General features: G+C 41.2%; 1 protein-coding gene across 2 annotated transcripts; it reads right to left on the bottom strand.

Moving 5' to 3' along the window:
• Positions 1 to 949: 949 nt before the first annotated feature.
• med23 (mediator complex subunit 23) lies at positions 950 to 19,283 on the bottom strand. 2 transcript variants are annotated; one of them, XM_085431559.1, is made up of 31 exons: positions 19,097 to 19,283; positions 18,821 to 18,852; positions 17,755 to 17,842; positions 17,548 to 17,672; positions 17,236 to 17,347; positions 16,889 to 16,987; positions 16,692 to 16,793; positions 16,527 to 16,596; positions 16,217 to 16,329; positions 16,039 to 16,134; positions 15,141 to 15,158; positions 10,847 to 11,053; positions 10,369 to 10,512; positions 10,054 to 10,199; positions 9,641 to 9,886; positions 9,418 to 9,560; positions 8,582 to 8,756; positions 7,981 to 8,144; positions 7,689 to 7,813; positions 7,361 to 7,566; positions 6,803 to 6,983; positions 6,518 to 6,688; positions 6,180 to 6,396; positions 5,824 to 5,933; positions 5,610 to 5,736; positions 5,081 to 5,246; positions 4,861 to 4,933; positions 4,560 to 4,774; positions 4,361 to 4,481; positions 4,127 to 4,258; positions 950 to 1,559 (listed from the first exon to the last, which is right to left on the bottom strand). In XM_085431559.1, exons 1-31 carry the CDS (start codon positions 19,145 to 19,147, stop codon positions 1,332 to 1,334), a joined length of 4,203 nt encoding a protein of 1,400 aa, XP_085287685.1. In that variant the 5' UTR covers positions 19,148 to 19,283; the 3' UTR covers positions 950 to 1,331. The 2 variants fall into 2 exon arrangements, with proteins under 2 accessions (XP_085287685.1, XP_085287686.1); XM_085431560.1 differs by lacking the exon at positions 15,141 to 15,158.
• Between the last annotated feature and the right edge of the window lie 478 nt (positions 19,284 to 19,761).

Genomic DNA, 19,761 nt, shown 5'->3' with positions numbered 1-19,761 from the left:
TTACATAAACACATACTAAAACTACAATGTGACATAAAAGGAAATATCATTTGTTGGTAGTTTTCTGTGATATTTTGAATAAATGATGTAAACTAATATTTAACTACTTCCTCTAAGCAGCTTTAGGAATCTAAACTACATGTTTCCATTGATCAGCTTTGCTGTAGTTCAGCTTCTCCAGTGGGAAGTAAAAATAGTTGGTAAAACTATGTAGTTACCCTCGCCACTGCCCAACATCCAAAGGCACCAATTTAATTATAATTTGATTTACTGACCCAACAATATACCCCAAGGATTTGGAATGGAGTCTATGTCTAACCATTAGCTTTACTGCCAACTGTCAAATGGCAAAATTCCCAGCTCCAGCTCTCTGCCAGAATACAAAGTGTTACTGGCTCAGAGTGTGACTTTCTACCAAACTTAATGGATACCTGTTTATGTGCTTTTTCCATATCCTCTGGCATTGAGAAAGGGAACCAATCAAATGGGGCAAGGTAAGGTAAGGTTCCTAATGTATGACTCCCTCCATCCTTCATTAATTCCATCTGTGAGGAAAGTGATTGATGTCAACTGTAAATGCTGGGCTCCCCCTGCTGGTTGTTACTATATTGCATCAGACAGAACCTGTATATTGCTTTGGGCTCACCTACTAAACAGGTGTTTGTCCACAGTAAGAGTAAGGGGTGAGCTGACCTGTCAGAATCTCTGGTATTTCTAGCCTGCCCAGGAACAAATGAAAAACATGAGAGGAGCAACAAAAAACACAAAATTTTAGTTTGAATAATTCTTAGAAAAACCTTAATATGCATGGTTATTATATTTACAGTAACATAGTGGATCCATGTGTAGGTGAAGTGGTTGACACATGAACACATGAAAGATCACCGGTTTGAGACTATGAGGATACAGTCTAAATAAAGAAATACACAGTTTTTGTTACAAAGACCCATTATTTTAAAAACTTGCCTCCGTTTTTAATGAAGTAATAATGTACAACATAAAAAATGTCTACAAAGAAAAATACGATAAAATTACGCCACAAAAAATCTTCTGTTTTCCTGTGACCCATTTTGTCTGTTATGTTAAGGCTTAAATATTTTGTCAAACTCAGTCTATGGAGTTTCCTGAACAGAAAAACATAGAACAAACAAATGTTTTTTCTTCTTAACTTTGTCATAAGTTGAGATTTTGAAAATAATTTGCACAAAATTCTTGCAGGAGGCCTTGTTTATAAACACACGAGATACAAAATATCTAAATGAGAATAAAACGAACAAAATTTAAGTTCATAGTTATGATCGCTACTGTGCGTTTGTGTTTGGCAAGGCCACCTACATAGGTGTGTGTGTGTGCTGTGAGGAGGAGGGGGAGGGCGAGGCGGCAGCGGTGGAGGATGAGAGTGTGGACGGAGGGGGCTGCGGGGTGGCGGAGGAGGAAGAGGCGGAGGAAGCGGAGGCAGCGCTGGCAGCTGAGGATGACGTCTCTATCTTGCTGCTGTGCGTGATGAAGCGCAGACGCAGCTTCATGGCAGGACGCAGAGTCATGATGATTTTCTCCACCTAGACAAAGCACAAAAAAGGTGGAAGGATAAAGGATGAGAAGTGAATACAGTGATGTAGACAGAGCTAAAAGCAGGAACTAAACAAGAAAGGCAATTAGGTTGTGTCAGAGAGGTGCTTTGTAATTACCAGTTAAGCATCACATCAGTATTTATCACATTTGCTTCTTTAGAATTACTGCACCAAAAACACAGCATATTGTGTCCTGTGGTGGCTTGGAACAAACCTGCTCTTATAAAGTCGGGCACGCCTCTGGGATTGCACCTCAGCTCAAACTAAAACGGCAAAAAAGTGATGAAAACCAGCCAAGAGATGAAGTCTCAGGATCGCCTCTCTACTTTTTGAAGATGATGAATTTCTTTAAGCGGTAACCTCCAGGTCACGCTGGTGAGGTTTGCAGCTGAGAGTGAACACTTGAAAATGAAAATTAGTGCCTCTGAGCCTTAGGCCGGGATTCTCAATTGGTCAAGAGTGGAGTGGCCACTCCTGATCAGGAGTAAGCTGTTGCTCCAAATGGAGGCGTTTAAGTATCTCTGGGATCTTGGTGTTTACAGAGAGAAGGTACTGGGTTCGAATCCATGACAGCCTTTCTGCTTGGAATCTGCAAGGTTTCTCTCAAGGTAGCCTGGCTTAAATGGTGTTTCTAAATTACCCACAGGTGAATGTGAGTTCAAATGGTTGTCTGTCTGTTAGTCTGGTGGCAGACTGATAACCTGTCCAGAGTGTATCCTCTCTTTCACACTGACACAGGATAGGCTCCAGGTCCCTTGCAACCCCTGGATGGATGGGTCTTGTTCACGAGAGAGGGGAACAGACTTGTGCAGTGTTGACATCCATGCAGAGGCTACCTGCTGTTGTGAAGCTGTACATCTACGGTCCTACCCTCACCTAGGTCTGTGAGAACTGACCAAAAGAATAAGATTGCAGATATAAGCACCAGAAATGAACTCCATCCAAACGGTGTCTGAGCTCAGATTGCGAGGGACTCAAAGTAGAGCCGCCACTCCTCCACATCAAGAGGAGGAAGATTGAGGTTCGGGCATCTGATCAGGTGAGATATTTCTGGCATGTCCCACCAGAGGGAGGCTCCAAAGAAGACCCAGGACATGAAGGAGAGATTACATCTGACAGGTGGCTTGGAAACATTGCAAAAAGAGGGAGGTCTGGGCATCTGTGCCCATGTGACTCAGATCCAAATAAGCAACAAAAAAAATGAATGAGTGGATAAATGGAGATTAAAAAAACAGCAACTGTGTTTTGAGGAGCAGCATGCACTCAGAATGTGTGTAAAAGCCACAGATTTCTTGTCAGTTGGTTTTCCCTGTTTTACATGATGATGGTTTCATCATCTTCTTACTGCAGATTTTAGGGTATCTATTATTCAAAGGGTAGCACACTTTTTAATCTCTGTGCACATAATTACACAGTCCTACTGGCATGTCATCATTTCTCCAAACAAATTATATTTAGAGACTTTCTGTTTGGATTTATTTGAATTTCTGCAGCAGTTCTGTTTTCTGGAAGCTTTCATCTGCAACATAATAGGTCAATTTTGTGCACAAATCTAAGCTGCAGTAGTATACGGTGGATAAAAAAAAAGCAGAAAACAGGGTAACCCTTGCCTCAGTCAGGCCTCTTATTCAAACCTGCAGGGAAATTTCCGTTAGCAAGCGTGATATTTACAGACAAACAATGCTGTATGCACGCCTTCGCAGTGCAATTAAACAAGGCAATGCTGATAACTGCACTGTATTTAGAGGGTAATATTTAGGGCTCATAAATAATATTAATATGGTTCTAGTGCAGTGGTATCAAACATAAGGCCTCGGGGACAGAATCCCCTGATGATGATGCTAATCCGGTCACTGGACAACTTTAGAAAATGTGAAGGAGTGCAAAGATTTTTAACTTTCAACTGTATTTTCATCATTTTTACAGCGTTTCCTATTGATAAAGACTGTTTCCCCACACTGGCAATAACAGATAAACAATTAAATGACAGGAACTTTCCTGTTCCTGTATCCACTATTAGCGAGTTCACAATAAATCAAAGCTTCCGTTGCTCGCATGCAGTTGGTCCAAAATGCCACAGCTTGTATTAACCAGTGCTCGCCCATCCTGGCCTCCTTCCGCTGGCTCCCTGTTTGTTTTAAGATTTTATTATTTGCTTTTAAAACCTTTCCTGGATGACCACGCGTGTACTGTCTGAGCTGCTGACCGCATATGTTCGCTCAAGATCGCTGAGGTACATGGACCATTTTTTCAGTAATCATCTCTTAATTATGGAATGATCTCCCTGCCCATCTTTTAGGATGATCTCCTCATTTTTAAAAAACTCAACACAAACTGGCTTTTAACTCACAACGACAGTGGTGTGTTCTTACTTTCAATATATTATTATTTTTATTGTTGTTGTTTTTTTATTGTTTCACTGATTGTGTGTGGTGTTTTGGTGCTTTGTACAGCACTTTGTCAAATTTGCATGTATAAAAAATGCCCTATAAATAAAACTGGATTGGATTGTTGTTGTGACACTGCTATGCTCCAAGGAGCCGTCAAAAGCTCACCTGCTCCTTCACGCTGTCTCCAGTGTACATGTATTTAATGTGATACAGGAAATCGCAGATCGGGTCCATGTAGCTGAGATGCTGACAGTGTTTGTCAACTGCCTGCAGCATCTCATAGAAGGCAACACCAATCTGAAATAGCAACACAGAGCAAAATGTACAAAAATCCACCAGGAGAAAGACAAAACTAAATGATATCTTTCATGTAAGATAAACAGAACGTCTGAAGTGTACCTCCAACATGCAACGCGTCCTCTCTTGCTGGAAGCGCTGAAGGAACGGCCCCACCAGGTGATACACGTACAGCAGCTGGAACTCTGTCTTGACGACTGGCTTCAGAGTCTCTGACAGGAATCTACGCAAAGACACAGAAAGACATGAGGAGAGCAAAAAGAAACAGTCTTACAGGATAGAAACAAGGAGAGCGCCTCACTTGGGGATCAGAGACAGCTGTCCGATGGATGAGTGATGCCACACGGCGTGTGCTAATGCTAGCACGTAGCTGCAGTTCATTTCACTGTAGCTCTGGTGGCAGGCGGTGAAGTCAAGCAAGGCAAAGGGATAGCCTGTCCACTCTGTCTCCGATGTTAATGCCGGAGAGCTGATCACAGAAACGATGCGGTCGTGGAGAACGATCCAGTATGGTTCCTGAAGAGGAGATCACAGGTTGTCACGGCGACAAAATCTGAACATCAGTTTATGGTGAAAGCTGAAAGTCAGAGTATTTTTCTTACTGGAAGTGCAGTGATCACAAGTCCAATGGCATTCATCCAGGCAGTGATGTTCTCTCTGGGGACCAGAGGCTGACTAAAAGGTGAAAGGAGAAGATGATTTTAGGGATCATTAAAATATTCTGCATACACTACAGAACACTATTAATTCCAAAAAGATGCCATTTAAGCCTAATGAGACCCATAAACTTTACAGTGATTGCACATGGCTTGCTTACTGCACCTTTTCAACACAACATTAAGCAAAGCGTTTCCCACATCTTTTCCTGGCACGGCCAAAGCCATCAGCTCCACACAGGTGACGTGCAGGGCGTGGGCCGCAGGGTTGGGGAACTCGTTGAACCTCCAGTCACAGTTGGGAAAAGGACCCGGTGACTTTCCCGCCATGGGTGAGGTAAAAGCTAAGGAGGATAAACAATCACCAGAGGAGAAAACAGCCTTCATGGAAGCACGGATGTTTTACTTGTTCCACTTTTAATTAAACGCATATTGTTTTCGTGGAGCACACGAACCCCATCCAACCGATTTTATCTTGTTTTTAATAACTCTTTTCTACTTTAACAACCCCCGAGGCTGCAATAAAATGAGCTTAGATGGATTAATAAATACAATCCCTCTTTAAAGCTATTAAGGGAGACAAGAACTCACAGCGGTAAGGTAAATATACTTTCCAGCAGCCCAAAAGACCAATGACTTTCCATGACCAGACATTGGTCTTTTGTTGTTAAGAGTGATAGATTAATGAAGGATATTGTCCACAAGGCGTCCAATCAGCTTGCAGTAGTAGGTGTCATCAGGGATCCACACGTTTTCTTCACGGGCATTCATGCCAAACCTCAGATAGGTTTCGCTGAGACACCAGCCTGGAGTGCGGTTGTCCTGCAAAATAAAACGTTACACTGATATCAATAATTGCGCATTAGCTATTCAGATACATGAATTAATGAATGTGTCTTCTCTGTTTACCTTCAGTGAAGACATGATGGCATGAACCAGTTTTCTCTTGAGGTTGGTTCTGTCTCTCAGGTGTCTCTCATAGTAGTGAAGGGTGTTGTACAGGTAGGTCACAGGGCGATCTGCAAAGAAACGCAGCGGTAAATACAAATCCCCAATTAATGGCAAAGTTCACCTTCCCTTTTTTATCCCAAAAAGCTGATTCTGATAAGTGGATGACTGGAGAAGTTACTTAGATGAGTGATGAAACATTTCTCCCACTGAATGAGCTGCCTGGGATTTCCTGTTTCAGAATGCGTTAAGACGTCCTAGTGAATCCAACTCCCCTCATCTTGGACCCGCACAGTCCTCCTCGTAGCCCTACTCACCGTGGAACTTGTACAGCCCTCCCAGATGATCCAGCAGCGTCTCCAGAGACTTGGAGACAGGAAGGAGCTCCAGGAAGCGGTGGATGACAATGTCAAAAACGGGCAGAAAGCGCAGACACACATTCCCAAAGTAGATTGGCAGGTACTGAGGCTGGAGCTGCATGGGAGGGTTGACTTGGTCTGCGAGACCCTCAAAGTACAACTTCTCTGGGTATTTCTGGAAGAAATGGTCATTTTAAAACAGATTTGATTTAATTTCTACATTTAACTTGACTTTTTGAGATGTCTCACAGTTGTGGAACTAACTTTTAATGGAACGTGTTCTGTCGCACGTATACCTTGTGGTAGCTCATGTGTTTGCTGTGCCAGTCGTTCTGCAGCCAGTGCTCGGGAGCATTCTCCTTGACAAAATCGTTGACTCGGTTTCTGAAGTCATTGGGCTTCAGCAGCAGCAGCTGGATTATGAAGTAGCAAACCTGAGCCTCGTTTCCCTCGTGGCTACGCATCGCCTGAAGGCAGAGACATGGACCCTTATCGTATTGCAGCATGGGCAAAGAAAAAGTGTAGAATCAATGATGTCTTTGTTACAGTATATAATCCTGTAGTTCTCCGTCTGTCCTCACCAGGCACAGAATGAGTCTATCCAGCGTGACTATGTTGTATTTCCAGACCATGTCATTGAGTATTTCAATGCACTTGTTAAGCTGCTGCCCGCCAGCTGACGTTGAGAACTCATAGACGAGGAAGTCGGCAAATGTGCGCACGTGAGCCACCAGTGCACGTGCTCCAATACGTTCCAAGACCCTGAGGGACCAAAAAAAGAAATGGAAAACCCCCCACAAAAAACAGCAGTTAGCTCATCATCCCACAATAAGGCAGCTTTCTCCCTCGGGATCAATTAGTCACAGATGCTGTGTAGGACCCACCCCCGCCTTCCTGGTTAATTGATGTAAAATGTTAAATTTAAAATGCCTCAACAACAGAGATGAGATGCATCATTAACACAGGGTTCATTAAAATACACTCAGCAGTGTCTTTAATAGTGAGTGTAACCTGGAAACATAAACAAGTAATATTCTCGCTGATCACAGCTTTGGATTATTTAATTAAGTATTTCTTTTTTCCCCCGCTGCGCTCTACTTTTTATATACATGTGGAAGCTTAACTCATGTATAACAAACCTAAAGCCTATTTGGTTTATATGGTCCATCTCCAGCAGCATCTTCCACAGCAGACAGAGGAACAGTGGAGGTGAGCCCTGCATGGAGAAGTGGGTGATGATGTCATTCTCATTGGCCATCGACTTCCACTTCCTGTACTCCTCCTCGACGTTCTTCTTCAGATTGAAGCGCGACTCCTGAGGAACGTTGTTCTGCTTGAAAAACGCCTGAAGCAAAAACAGAGGTCCAGGAGTCACTACAGCAAGATTCAGACGTTTTATTTGACAGAGAAAAACAACAATAAACCACAATTATTACTTGAATATTTTGCATAACATAATATCTGCACCTGTAGTGGTGCAGGGAAGCAGGATAGCGTGTGTGAGGCCCAGTTATGAGGCGTAAAACTCATGATTGTCTGCAGGATGTCCTTACACCAAGTGCCCTGGATGGAGTCAGACCCTGTGAAGAAATCTGCACATACAGGAAGCAGGTGACAAATAAAACGAGACGGATTTCAGTCAAACACGATGATTAGAAGTGAAGCAAAAAGCGAAACAATGGCTAAAATGAAGCGGGCAGCAAAAAAAAACAAACCCAAAACAACCCTGCAAATGAGGCTTCAAAAACTGAGTGAGTACCGGTGACGTGTGTGGCTCTGGCCAGAGTGAGAATCAGGGCGCGATTCAGCTCTTCGGATTCGGCTGACAAAACTGTCTTTGGGTCATTGAGGAAGCGGGTGAACTGCGGCTGCACCTCCGAGCTCCCCAAAGCTGTGATCAGGCGCAGAGCTGTGCTCTCAACACTTCAGGACAAAGACAGAAAGAGGAATGATGACTCTTTTTCACTACATCATAATCCTGATGAACATTTTTTTGTGCTTAATTTGTTTCTCAGTTGAGTTGGACAACATGAGAACATGTTGTGTGGGACTTTTCTGTCTTCCACAGTTAGTTTACCTGAGTAAATAATTAGAATTAAGCAAATAACTATTTCAAACAGAAGGACTTAAAAGAATAACTTTCAAGTTTCAGATCATTTTCACTTCATGGTAGGAACATCACAAATTTCAAGTTCAAAGGCAATAAAGTGCATTAAAAGAGCACACAACACTCACGCTGCATTTTAATATTTGTTTTGATTTAATCTTTCGACTTCAAAAAGCAACAAAATGTGGAATTTTGCTTTAAATTTCTAATATTAGCAGGAACTAGCTATATGCGACACATGCTTCTACATTACCACAGATGTAGCTGGTTCTGGTTGGTCTGTGGCACAGCAGCCAAGCTGTGCAGGTGACTCAGCAGCTGGACTCTGTAGTGTGGCTGGATGTGATGCATCCTGTAACTGAACATCTCCAGTAATGTGTGAAGGATTCCCCACGCGTGAGACTTGAACACGTTGGGCAACAACTGACCTGGACAGACAAGAGTGTTTCTCATTATTTAAAACGTTTCTGGAGCTCCAAAGAGAATAAATAATAATGTAACTGTGTCCCAGTAAACTGTAACACTTGCAAATTTTACTAGCTCAATATATCGATAGTACTGCAAAACCCCATAATGAAACAGTATCATGTAAATAAACCTGCTTCCTCAGTAAATGTCATTAAAATGTTCATGATACTATAAATATAGAGATTAATAACACTATTCTGAAGCCTGACACATTCAGACGGCTTTATGTCGGCTATTTGCAGAGCTGGGAAGTAATGAAGTACAAATACTTCATACTTTACTTAAGTAGAATTTTCATGTATCTGTACTTTACCTGAGCATTTATTTTTCAGGCAACTTTTTACTTTTACAAATATCTGTACATTCTTCTCTTTACATTTTTACAACGGTTCAACTTGGGAGTTGGAAGTTGGCCTAAAGGAGTGCAGGTGTCCATATGCTATGTTTGCAGTACTTCAGAATCTAGCATCTAGCTATCTCTACAGAAGTATGACGTGACAATCCCAAACAACTATTAGTCGTTAAGAAGTAAAATGATCTCCTCCTCAAATAAAATAACAGTTCATACATCTACAATTCAACATAGTGCAAACTTTAAGTGAGTTTTAAAAATAGACTCACTGATGAATCCTTTGATGCCCAGGGACTCAATTTCCATGTAGACCAACAATCTGCTGTACGTCTCTACCAATGCAGGGGCAAGAGCAATGCTGGACTTGGCATGGGCCAATTTGATGACACGCGTGGCAATACTGTGGATCAGACTGGAGACCGGAGGGCAGGCTATCAGGGATTTGAAGTAGAAGAAATTAATTAAAACATTCTCTGTGTTTTACTCATTTACCTCATCTTTGCATGCACAGTGAGCGAATCCAGCAGATTCATGGGCAGCGGAGTGACCGATCCCGAAGCCATACAGTTGGTGCCGGGAAGGTTGATCCTCATGGATCCATTTCCATAGATGGTCTCAACCAGGACGCCCATTGGCAGAGTGAAGCACTCCGAGTTGGTGCTATAGGCGTTACACAGCAGGGCGATCTTATAGTCGGACATGCCCAGGGTCTTGTTACGCAGCGACTGCTGAAGAAATCTAAAGAAAGAAGGGGAAAAGCGGTGGACAGAGAGCCGCAAAGGACGTTTGTCATTTTATGAATTCTGGGCGACATTAGCAATTAACCAGGTATGCCCTGTTTAGGGAAAATTATGACTTTTGAAGTATTTATTATCGCTAAATGCATATCTTTGTGAAAGACATACTCATGGTGCAGCTTCAGAGAGTGCGGTATGGGTATCTGCAGTTTGGAGTTGTCGTTCTGAGCTTTGCGGTTCAAATGGATCCAGATGCAGGTCATAGCGAACGAATGGGTCGACTGGGGTTTGTTAATGTCAGGAACTGGAATGCACTGAAGAGGAACAGAAAGCGATGGTGACACTCATACCACAAGCAATATTAGTCTATTGTACCACCCCAGTAAAATATTAGAATGATGAATATTTAAAACATAGATCTAATAAAAAAACAAGACAAAAACAAGATAAAAATGGGACAGTACAAGTTGCAATAACTTGTACCTCTTTTTCTGGGTAAAGCAGGTCAAAAAGCTTCATGACAGGCAGGAAGTCAGCTAAGGCGTTCTTCTGAATGCTTCCTGATATGAACTGAAGCAGGACCCACATAAGATGATCTCTCCCTTTAATGAGACCTCTACCTGCAAGCTGATGAGAACAAATAAGGGAAAAGAGAAAATAAATCATTAAAAACACATATACACAGAATTTAATCTGCTTCATTTAATTTTTTCCTTGTTAGTAACATGTTGTTAAACATATTTAATAAATGTTATGACACGTGCTACAACTCACTCCATTGCATACATTTAAACACGTCTCAAAAGCTTGAAAAAGGCAACTGAGCTTCTTAAAGTTTGGGAAGATGTTTCACCTCTCATCCAAGAGGCTTCCCCAGTTCACTGTAAACACATGTATTACACTCATGCCCCTAACTGACTGTAAACATGCTGTAAATGTTTTTCTTTTTCTCTCCTCATACCTTTTGGTGTAGCGACAGCACCATGTGAGGGAAACTTGCAAACTGAAACAACACAAAGAAGATGAGCTGGGAGGAGAGGTGCTGCCACAGCAGCTGACTAGTTCCTCCGATATCGGCGTCAAAGTGTTCCTCAGTCTCAGAGCGCTCCATGGCGTACACCACCAGGTCCACCAGCTGCTCTTCCAGCACCGGGCAACGCTGCTTATGCTGGGAGGGGAGGTGTGTTACAGGATAAAGAAAACGGTGAGAAGAAGGGAGGAAAAAAGCCAAAGGAGACAAAAAGAAGTGGAGTTAAGAAGAGAGGAAAGGAAGGTCGGATTGAAGGAAGAAAGACAGAAAGATAGACATAGGAGAGAATAAAAATAAAATCTTTAATAAATTACTTCACATTCAAACATTTTTGTTGACAGTTATTCCAGATACTGTTAAAAAGATCACTGCGTGCAGGACAGCATCTCCTTCTTGTGTTGTCACAATGGACTGTAGCCATATTCCAGTATTTACCCATATCCCTTAATATTCTGGTCCTCAGCTTGTGTTACTATACAGAAAAGAAGATGTGTTTTGGTCTTCTGTGAAATCTTTTACAGCTCTAATACATACAAAAGATTTAAAATAAGGGGTTTCATTCCATATGTGAAACAGTCACAAGGTTCACAAGCTCAGAAGTAGCTGTTATATCAGAAGATTCAGAAACGGATAGACGCTAAAGCTAACTAGTTTGACAAATAAGCCCATAATTTTCCTTTTTAATATAATTATATTATAGTCTGAGCAAACATATAGAAAGAATATTGGCCAGGATATCCATACTAGAATTTTTAACACTTCAAAATCTGTACTGGCTCCAGTATATCCAGTATAACCCATGCTCTATCATGAAGAATTAAAAAAATGCATCTATTTAAAAGATGGGTGGGATAAAAAGAAAAAAAAGGAAAAGAAATGGAGGATTAGTGGAAATGAGAGGGTTTTTAAATCTTTTTATTTTTCCATCTAATAAGGGTTAATAATGATAATAATAATAATAATAATGATAATAATAATAATAATATTACAGGCTTCACTTACAATCCACACAGCCCCTGTTCTACTGTATGAGGTAGCTGATATTTCATGTCGCTGGGTCTGTTATTTAATTTAAAAAGAACTATGATTTCATAAAAAAAGCTGCACACTTTCCTGACATATGGCCTTCACATTTGTTCCATCTTCTACATGTAAAAAGGCAAAATTAGAGCAGAAGGAGTGAGGATCTCTGCAGCGCAGGCATTGACATTCATGTCAGGCCTCTTAACAGAGCCCTTCTTACACTGAGACACGAGGGACTGAACAGCACAGCACGAACAGGTCAGGTACGGCACTAAAAGGCACAGCATAAAACAGCAAACCAGCCACTGCAACACATTCCCACATGCAGACTAACAGGTCTGGGAAGGGACAAAGGTGTGAGTGGGAGGAAGAAGAGTAGCTGTGAAAATGACCATCCGATTTTTCTTTGCTTTGGCCTTCGGCACAGCTTCTCTTCCACCGCAGGCAAACACACACATGCTCACAGAATGAGAGAGAAAAGGGCAACAAACAGATAGAAGAAAAAGAGTAAGAGAGAGATCCACAGGCATATCTGTTGTCTACAAATAAATCATGTACACAGATCACCCAGTGATATATTTAAAAACCAGCAATATAACCAGCAGCTAGTTTATACTGTAACTGATCAACAGCCTGACTAATGGGAACCTTTTTTTCTTCTTCTTTAAATTCTAACCCATCATGCACCAGCACAATGTAATGAAATTGCATTTTCAGGAAGATAAATTCAGGTAGCATCTTATTTATTAACATAACGCCCGTAATTAAAATGTTCCACTGACCTGCTGACAATAACCACAAACTATGCAAATGCAATAAAGCACTGCGGTCCTCACGGGCCACCCCCTTATTTAATTATTTTGACCTGTAACAAAAATCCAGTCCATCTCAAACCTGAAAAGAACTATTTGGTTTATGAGCCGCTTTACGGTGGCTCAGAGAGGTCAAACGCATTGCAACTTAAGAAAGCACGCCGCAGAAGCACACAAATCATAATGGAAAGAGAAAAAAACTAAACAAACAAACATAAAAGAAATCACACACACAAATGTATACAACACAACAGAAGTGTTTTTTGGGGAGACAAAAACCAAAACATGCAAACGACTGCACTGAGACCTACTTACAAGAAGCTGAGGAGAAAAAGTTGCAGGTAATGTGTGTTTTAATAACGTGGTTTGTATAATACTGTAGATACATGTTTGCTATTAGCCATTTACTGTTAGCTTGTCATTTCCACGGCTCTTCCGTCACATTATCGTGTCCCCCAAAGACACTTTCATTGTGTTTCTTCTTTTTTTGCAAAGCGTTGTGAGATTTTGTTCTATTTCTGTTGTTTTTTGTGTGCTTTTACAGTATTTTTCTCTATTTTCATCCATCCGTCCATTTTCTTCCACTTATCCAACTCAGGGTCATGGGGTGAGAGACCCTACACCCAGGACAGGTCACAAACCACTGACATCTATGGACCGTTTATATACAGTAATTGACCTAACCTCACTAAGTCTGTGGGAGGAACCCAGACATAACCCACACAAACACGGGGAGAACAAGCAAGGCCTACATAGAACAGCCCCGGCATGATGGGGGTTCAAACCCAGGACCTTCTTGCTTTGAGGCAACTGTGCTAGCCATCGCACTAACCAGTTTTTTTCCCTATTTCCATTGTTTTACTTAACCTAGCTTGTGTTTTGTGTGCTAAACCTGGTGTTTTCCAAAGTTACAGTTTATTTGACCTTCCAGAGTCACCTTACAGCTTTTACTGGAAAGGAATAAGGTGAATGTAAGCAATACAAATTAGAGCCACTTTATCATTTTTGACTAATGCAATCCAGTTTGCTATCACAGTGCAGTAGCATTATTTAAGAGCTATCAACTTAAAATGCAGACTGGACTATAATTAAACAAAGCATAGCCAGCCTGCCTTTTATTTATGTAAAAAGTAATAAAGTTATGATAAGTTAACCTGTGAGGTGCCTAATATTTTGCTTGTCTACTTGTAGGTACAGCACAATGTTTCTGCGCTTGCTGTGGCACACACTAACCTTTCTGTTTGGGTCTGTAGTCTGCTGTAGTCACTGTCTGCCACATGGCTAGCTATTGCTTGATTTGCAAGCTTGCTCTTGGCTAACAAATATAACAATAACAAATTGCATTAATCACCAAAGACAAGAGCACCGCTTAGTCAAAATAGTTCAGTGTTGCCCCCGGTCAGCACAACAGAAAGCAGCAGCAGGTCCGACACGGGAGGACCTTGCTAACAACAGGCAAGCACCAGACTACATCCATACATGCAGTGCAGCAGGACTTGAAATGTCAACAGCAGGGTTTAAAGTCAGAAATAATTAAGGTCAACTTGTTAGCTGGGACTACATTTGCTCTTTTGCGGCTCAGAGGAGCTGCAGCTCTCTTAGTCTGGACTGTATCCGTATGATCAGTGTCAGTTAGCTCAGTTGACATTAGGATTGCTAACTAAAAATGTTAATCAACTGCGTCTGTTGGGCCACAATGAGGCAAAGTTGAGGAGTACTCATTAATAAGTAAATAGAATTATGCAGAAACATGCTAAGCACAAATCCAAGTACTAAGCATTACTGAGAAACTTGGAGCTTGAAAGCTTTCAGCTGACTGACAACCCCCAATATAAGAGGCTTAGTGGTAATCATGGCTAATCACAGACCTATTTTTCATCTATTTATCATTAAGCATTAATTTAACTAAGCCTAAATAATTATAATCAAGGTGCTTCTTTTTTTTTGCCAAGATCATATATACTGAATATTAACAGAAAATATCAAGGAGGATACAAAAAAGATAAGGTAAGGTAGAGATAAGGTGTGCAGGTGTGATGCAAAGCAAACAGGCATTATTAAAAAATGTACACAGCGACCTGTTAATTGAACAAGTCATGTGCAGTTAATGACTCAAAGTCTCCCTGGCTTCCCATTAAACTAACTGCTTTTTCTGGTAATCTTTAATATCTCCCTAACAGTGCACCTGTCAAATATTTATTTAACCACACCAGTCTACCATTTATGGAGCCCTGCTGTGTCCATCTCAAGCTCTGTCATGTTTCCCTTTTGTTCCACTTCAAGTTTTCTTCATTTCTCCAGTTTCAGGTCGTCAGTGTGCCTAAAAAAAAAGCTAAGCGTCCAATGAGCTGGTTAGTTGGGTCGGTCAGGCAACCAGGAAGAGGACATACCTGGGCAATGTTCAGAGTCTAGAGAGCGCATGGCAGAGAGACAGACAAATACAACACACAGCCAGAGGACAAAAGAGAGAGAAAAGGAAGAGAAACAAAGAAAGAGGATGAAACGGAGAGAGGAGGGGGGGCGAGGGAAGGAGAGACAGAAAAGAAAGTGGTGACTAAGGTAGCTAGGTTGTTTACTGTCTGTTCAGCACAGTTAGTTTCAACTCAGCCAATTCAGATATATAAACCAGATTCTGGGTTATTTACTCCAAGTCAAAATATAAAGAAATATCCATATACAGCGTTGATTATAGCTTTGTGTTAACAATCCAAGGAGCCCGGAAGAAAAGCGACTGGACTTCTTTAAGTTTCTTGAAGAAGCTTCGTCTTCAAGAAACTTAAAGTAGTCCAGTTGCTTTTCTTTTTAAGCTCCTTATATTGCCATGACCGGGATAACTGAGAACCTACACAGAAATATTTGTGATAATGCCAAACTGTCTGGATTCAATGACAGCTTGACACACTGTGTGGATGTTTGTGCTAAGTGAACTGGGCTGAGCTGAAACTGCATGAACCCAACAGGGCAAACTGACACCAGTGCATTATGGGCCAAGCTCACAGCGTTGCTTTACATTTGTTCTTATATAGGTGTGTTATAAGGACTACAAGGGAAACAAGGTAAGAGAGGTGTGACGGGAGAAGGATATAAGGAGGGTGGCAAAGAAAAGTGAAGAACCCGTGCCGAATTACAACGCAAAGAAAAGATCACGGAGGATAAGGGAAACAGCAAGAGCAGGAGCAGATAAAAGATGGTAAGATGAAAATAACGGGGGCAGGAAATGTGGGGGCATTTGGAGGTCTTGATATGGAGGCAAAGGGAAAAATACAAAAGAAGATGAGGTTGTTTTACCTGCTTGTTGAGCCCCAACATGTTGCACACCATCTCTCTTGAATAAGGCTGTTCTAGTACATAGCGTAGCAACCCTGTCTGTGGCTCAAAAAGGTCCTATATGATAACACACAAATCACAATCAAACTTCTGTACGTCTAAAGGTGTGCGTGGTGTATAAGTCCAGCGCGTTTGTTACCTTGTCAAACGGCAGCATGCCTCTCAGAGGGAAGCGAAGAGTGCTGGGGTCTAATTTCCAGGAATTACAGATAGCACCGCTGTTATTCACCACTGGCAACAGACTGCATCGTCCTGTGAGGACACACGGACGCAACAAATGATTGTACATACCAGACTGACTACATGAGATAAATAACTACAAACTGTCTTTTTAGTTTTCATTCACTTTCTAGTGACTGTCCTATTAATAATAATAACACTTCAAATGATAAGCGGCATATTTAAATCTCCAGGAATCCATAAAAGGAGAAGCAACCAGTTCCTCTTACCACAGATAGAGTTGATCCGGGCTGTGGGTCTAAAACTATCCACAAAGTCTGATATCAAACTGCCCAAAAGCTGAAAATGCACAGACATGATAAGGAATTCACAAATAAAAATTCAGACTATATAGTGTTACATATAATGTTACACATAGCTACACAAACACTCACCCAGTGTGAGAGCTGCCCCTCTGGATAAAGTTTTCTAATTTCTGTGATAGCAAAGTAGGCTGGAAGGAGACAGGCGTTTCTGTCCAGGATATATTCTACCACCTGCAACATGCATAAATATAAGTAAACCTAAAAAGTATTCAAATAAACCATCAAAAATGACATATAATTCATTTTAAAGGTATAAAGATGGGTACCTCTCTGGCAGCCAAAAGCTGCTGGACTATAGCTGAGCTGACAGTGGTAGGAATAGTTTGAATTTTATCCAGCACAGCTTTCAACAGGTCCCGAACACCCTGACGCAACAAGTATAAAAGAATTCATGAACAAGTGTCTCACGTGGAAAGCTTAAAACGACTTTAAAACGTATGACACATTGTAGGATATTCTTCTAAAAGCCAGAGATCCCTGTTTAGCAGCAGTCAACAAAAATAAAACCACTGAAAATCAAAACAAAAAAGCACAAACAATCGAAGAATTGAAGAAACGAATTGGAAGAATCGATCCAGATGTGTCTGTGTGCTAGAAGTTTCGTGTCAGAGACCTTGTAGTCCACTCCCCCGATGATCTTGCGGATCAGCTTGAAAGTTAATGCCCACAACTGTGTTCTCTCCCACTCCAAACTGTCTGAGCTTATTAAGGCCACGCACACCATCCTAAAGATACGAAGATTAATGATTTAGACAAATAACATCAAACATAATAAATACAGTTAAAAACAACTCATTATTGGGATGTCATAAAACAGATAAATTAAATATAATAAATTAATATATGGAAATATTATAAATCATTCTTTGAACCCATTTTACTTCTTTAGGCGTCAAATAATCTCACACTATATGTATGTGTGTACCTGGGTGGTAAAAGACTGGTCTCCACAGCCATTGCCAGACAGTCGTAGAGGAAGGAGATCCTCTTGGGGCTGTGCTGACTGTGTATAAAGCGCACAATCCATTGCACACACTGTTCATGAGACTCCTGCAGAAAGACATTGGAGCAACTGAGAAATCTCAGCCATGTAGGTGTGAGCAAGTGGGAGTGTATGTGTGTGTGTAAAAACCTGTGGCAGGGTTCCCCAGTACTGTCTGAAGGCTCCAAGACAACTGATCAGCTTAGTCCTCTCATCCTCTGGAGTGTCCATAAACATCCTAAAAACACACTTCTTAATTTTAGCATTTAATTTTGCTCCATACATTTTAATATACACACACCGGCCACTCTGTTAGCCACATCTTTTCAATACAGTTATCTAATCAATCGATCACACAACATCACCTAACTGCCTTTAGGCATGTGGACATGGTCAAGAAGACCTAGTTAAGTTCAAACTAAGCATAAGAATGGGGAAGAAAGGTGATTTAAGTGACTTTGAACATGGCATGGTTGTAGGTGCTAAACAGGTTGGTCTGATTATTTCAGAAACTGATGATCTGCTGGGAATTTCCCCACATATACATCTCTAGGGTTTTCAGAGAATGGTCCAGAAAAGAGAGAAAAGGCAGCAAGCAGCAGTTCTCTGGTGGAAAATGCCTTGTTGAGGTCACAGGACAATGGCCAGATTGCTTTGAGGTGCTGGGAACAAAAAAGCAACTCCGATAAACACAACCCCCCTATTCAGAAGAGCCTCTCTGAACACAACATGTCAAACCCCGAGGCAGATGGACTACAGCGGCTGAGGAACATAATGGATGCCGGTAATGTAAAATAAGAACAGGCCACTGAAGCAAAGCAGGATAACACAGCATGTCTTAAAATTCAAATTACATCAAACTAGTTTCTCGAACATGACAATGAGTTCAATGTACTCAAATGATCTCCACAGTCACCAGATCTCAATCCAGCAGAACACTTTTGGGGTGTGGTGAAACAGGAGATTCACATCATGGATGGAGCAGCCAACAAATCTGCAGCAACTGTGTGATGCTGTCATATCAATGTGGACCAGAATCTCTGAGAAATGTTTCCAGCACCTAACAAAGTGGCCTGTGAGTGTATGTATGGTCTTACTGCTGAAACATCCAGCAGCACTACCAGTGTGCAGTAACTTAACATTACACCTTTTAAAGCTAATAACAATGCAATTGCAAATATCGGGCGTTATTAACATGAATTCAGAGCAGCCTTACCCAGCAAAGGCCTCTTCTATCATCTCAGTTTTCTAAGAAAAGAAGGAGAAAATAAAAATACATTAACGTAAGTGAAGATTTGTGATATTAACGGTGCACCCATAGCTGTTAATTCTCATGTTGGGGACATAAAGTAAAAACACCATCTGGTTATATTTAGGACTGCTCATTTGCAATCCAAAGTAAGTTCAGTAAATAGAAAATACTACTACAGTTATCTGACATGCTAACTAATGTTAGCTCGGCTGACACTCAGTAAACAAAGGTGCAAGTTACCACAACATCTTCAAAGATGCTCTGAAGCTGTGTTTCCATCGAAAGCGCCATGTTTGCAACCAAAAGACAATTATTCAACGAACCATCCCAGAATTCAAACCCGTTACTCCTCTACGGGAGCACAGACGATAACCACCCCATCTAGCTAAATGCTAAAAGGAAGCAGAATGAAAGCGGCCGCATGAGAAGCGCGATGGCAAAAACAATCCGGGCGTGCAACGGAAACACAAGTGGGACAGTTCCGCCCCATTGTTTCTTTGCTTAATTATTATTATTAGAAATTGTAATTCTCATACGTCAGTAATTTGCAAATAATAAAGTTACACATTAATAATATTTTTTTCCAAATATTTATCACAACGCTTGCATTTTTGAGTGTTTAAAATCTGTATTCAAAAATTCTGTCCCTTCACTAAGACAGGTCTGTGGCCACAAGATGTCACAATGGACGATGTTTGAGCACCTGCTGTTCTTCTCGATATTTGCTAATTGATTTTTCCATGTTTTGTTTATAGCTTTCGTGAGGTTCGTGGTGGAATAATTGGTGGTGTGATGAAGAAGAGTAAGAGTAAATGTTTACACTTTAAACAAAACAGCTTTCTCTTTGCAAATGGGTTACCCAGGTTTAGCTCAGTAGGGTCAATATTAATTTTTAATATCTAATC

This window comes from Copadichromis virginalis, linkage group LG15, assembly GCF_057382275.1.
Source record: "Copadichromis virginalis isolate Kocher_CV1m ecotype Utaka linkage group LG15, C_Virginalis_male_GT1.1, whole genome shotgun sequence".
Lineage (NCBI taxonomy): Eukaryota > Metazoa > Chordata > Actinopteri > Cichliformes > Cichlidae > Copadichromis > Copadichromis virginalis.
This window is presented reverse-complemented; position numbering and strand designations above follow the sequence as displayed.

Bases quoted from the DNA above. Each gene is read 5' to 3' on its own strand.
- med23 (XM_085431559.1), bottom strand. From the start codon at position 19,147: ATGGCGCTTTCGATGGAAACACAGCTTCAGAGCATCTTTGAAGATGTT. The intron at 18,853-19,096 runs GTAACTTGCACC...TTCTTTTCTTAG, and splicing joins GCATCTTTGAAGATGTTGTG to AAAACTGAGATGATAGAAGA. The intron at 1,560-4,126 runs GTGAGCTTTTGA...TGCTTTGTCTAG, and splicing joins GAGACAGCGTGAAGGAGCAG to GTGGAGAAAATCATCATGAC.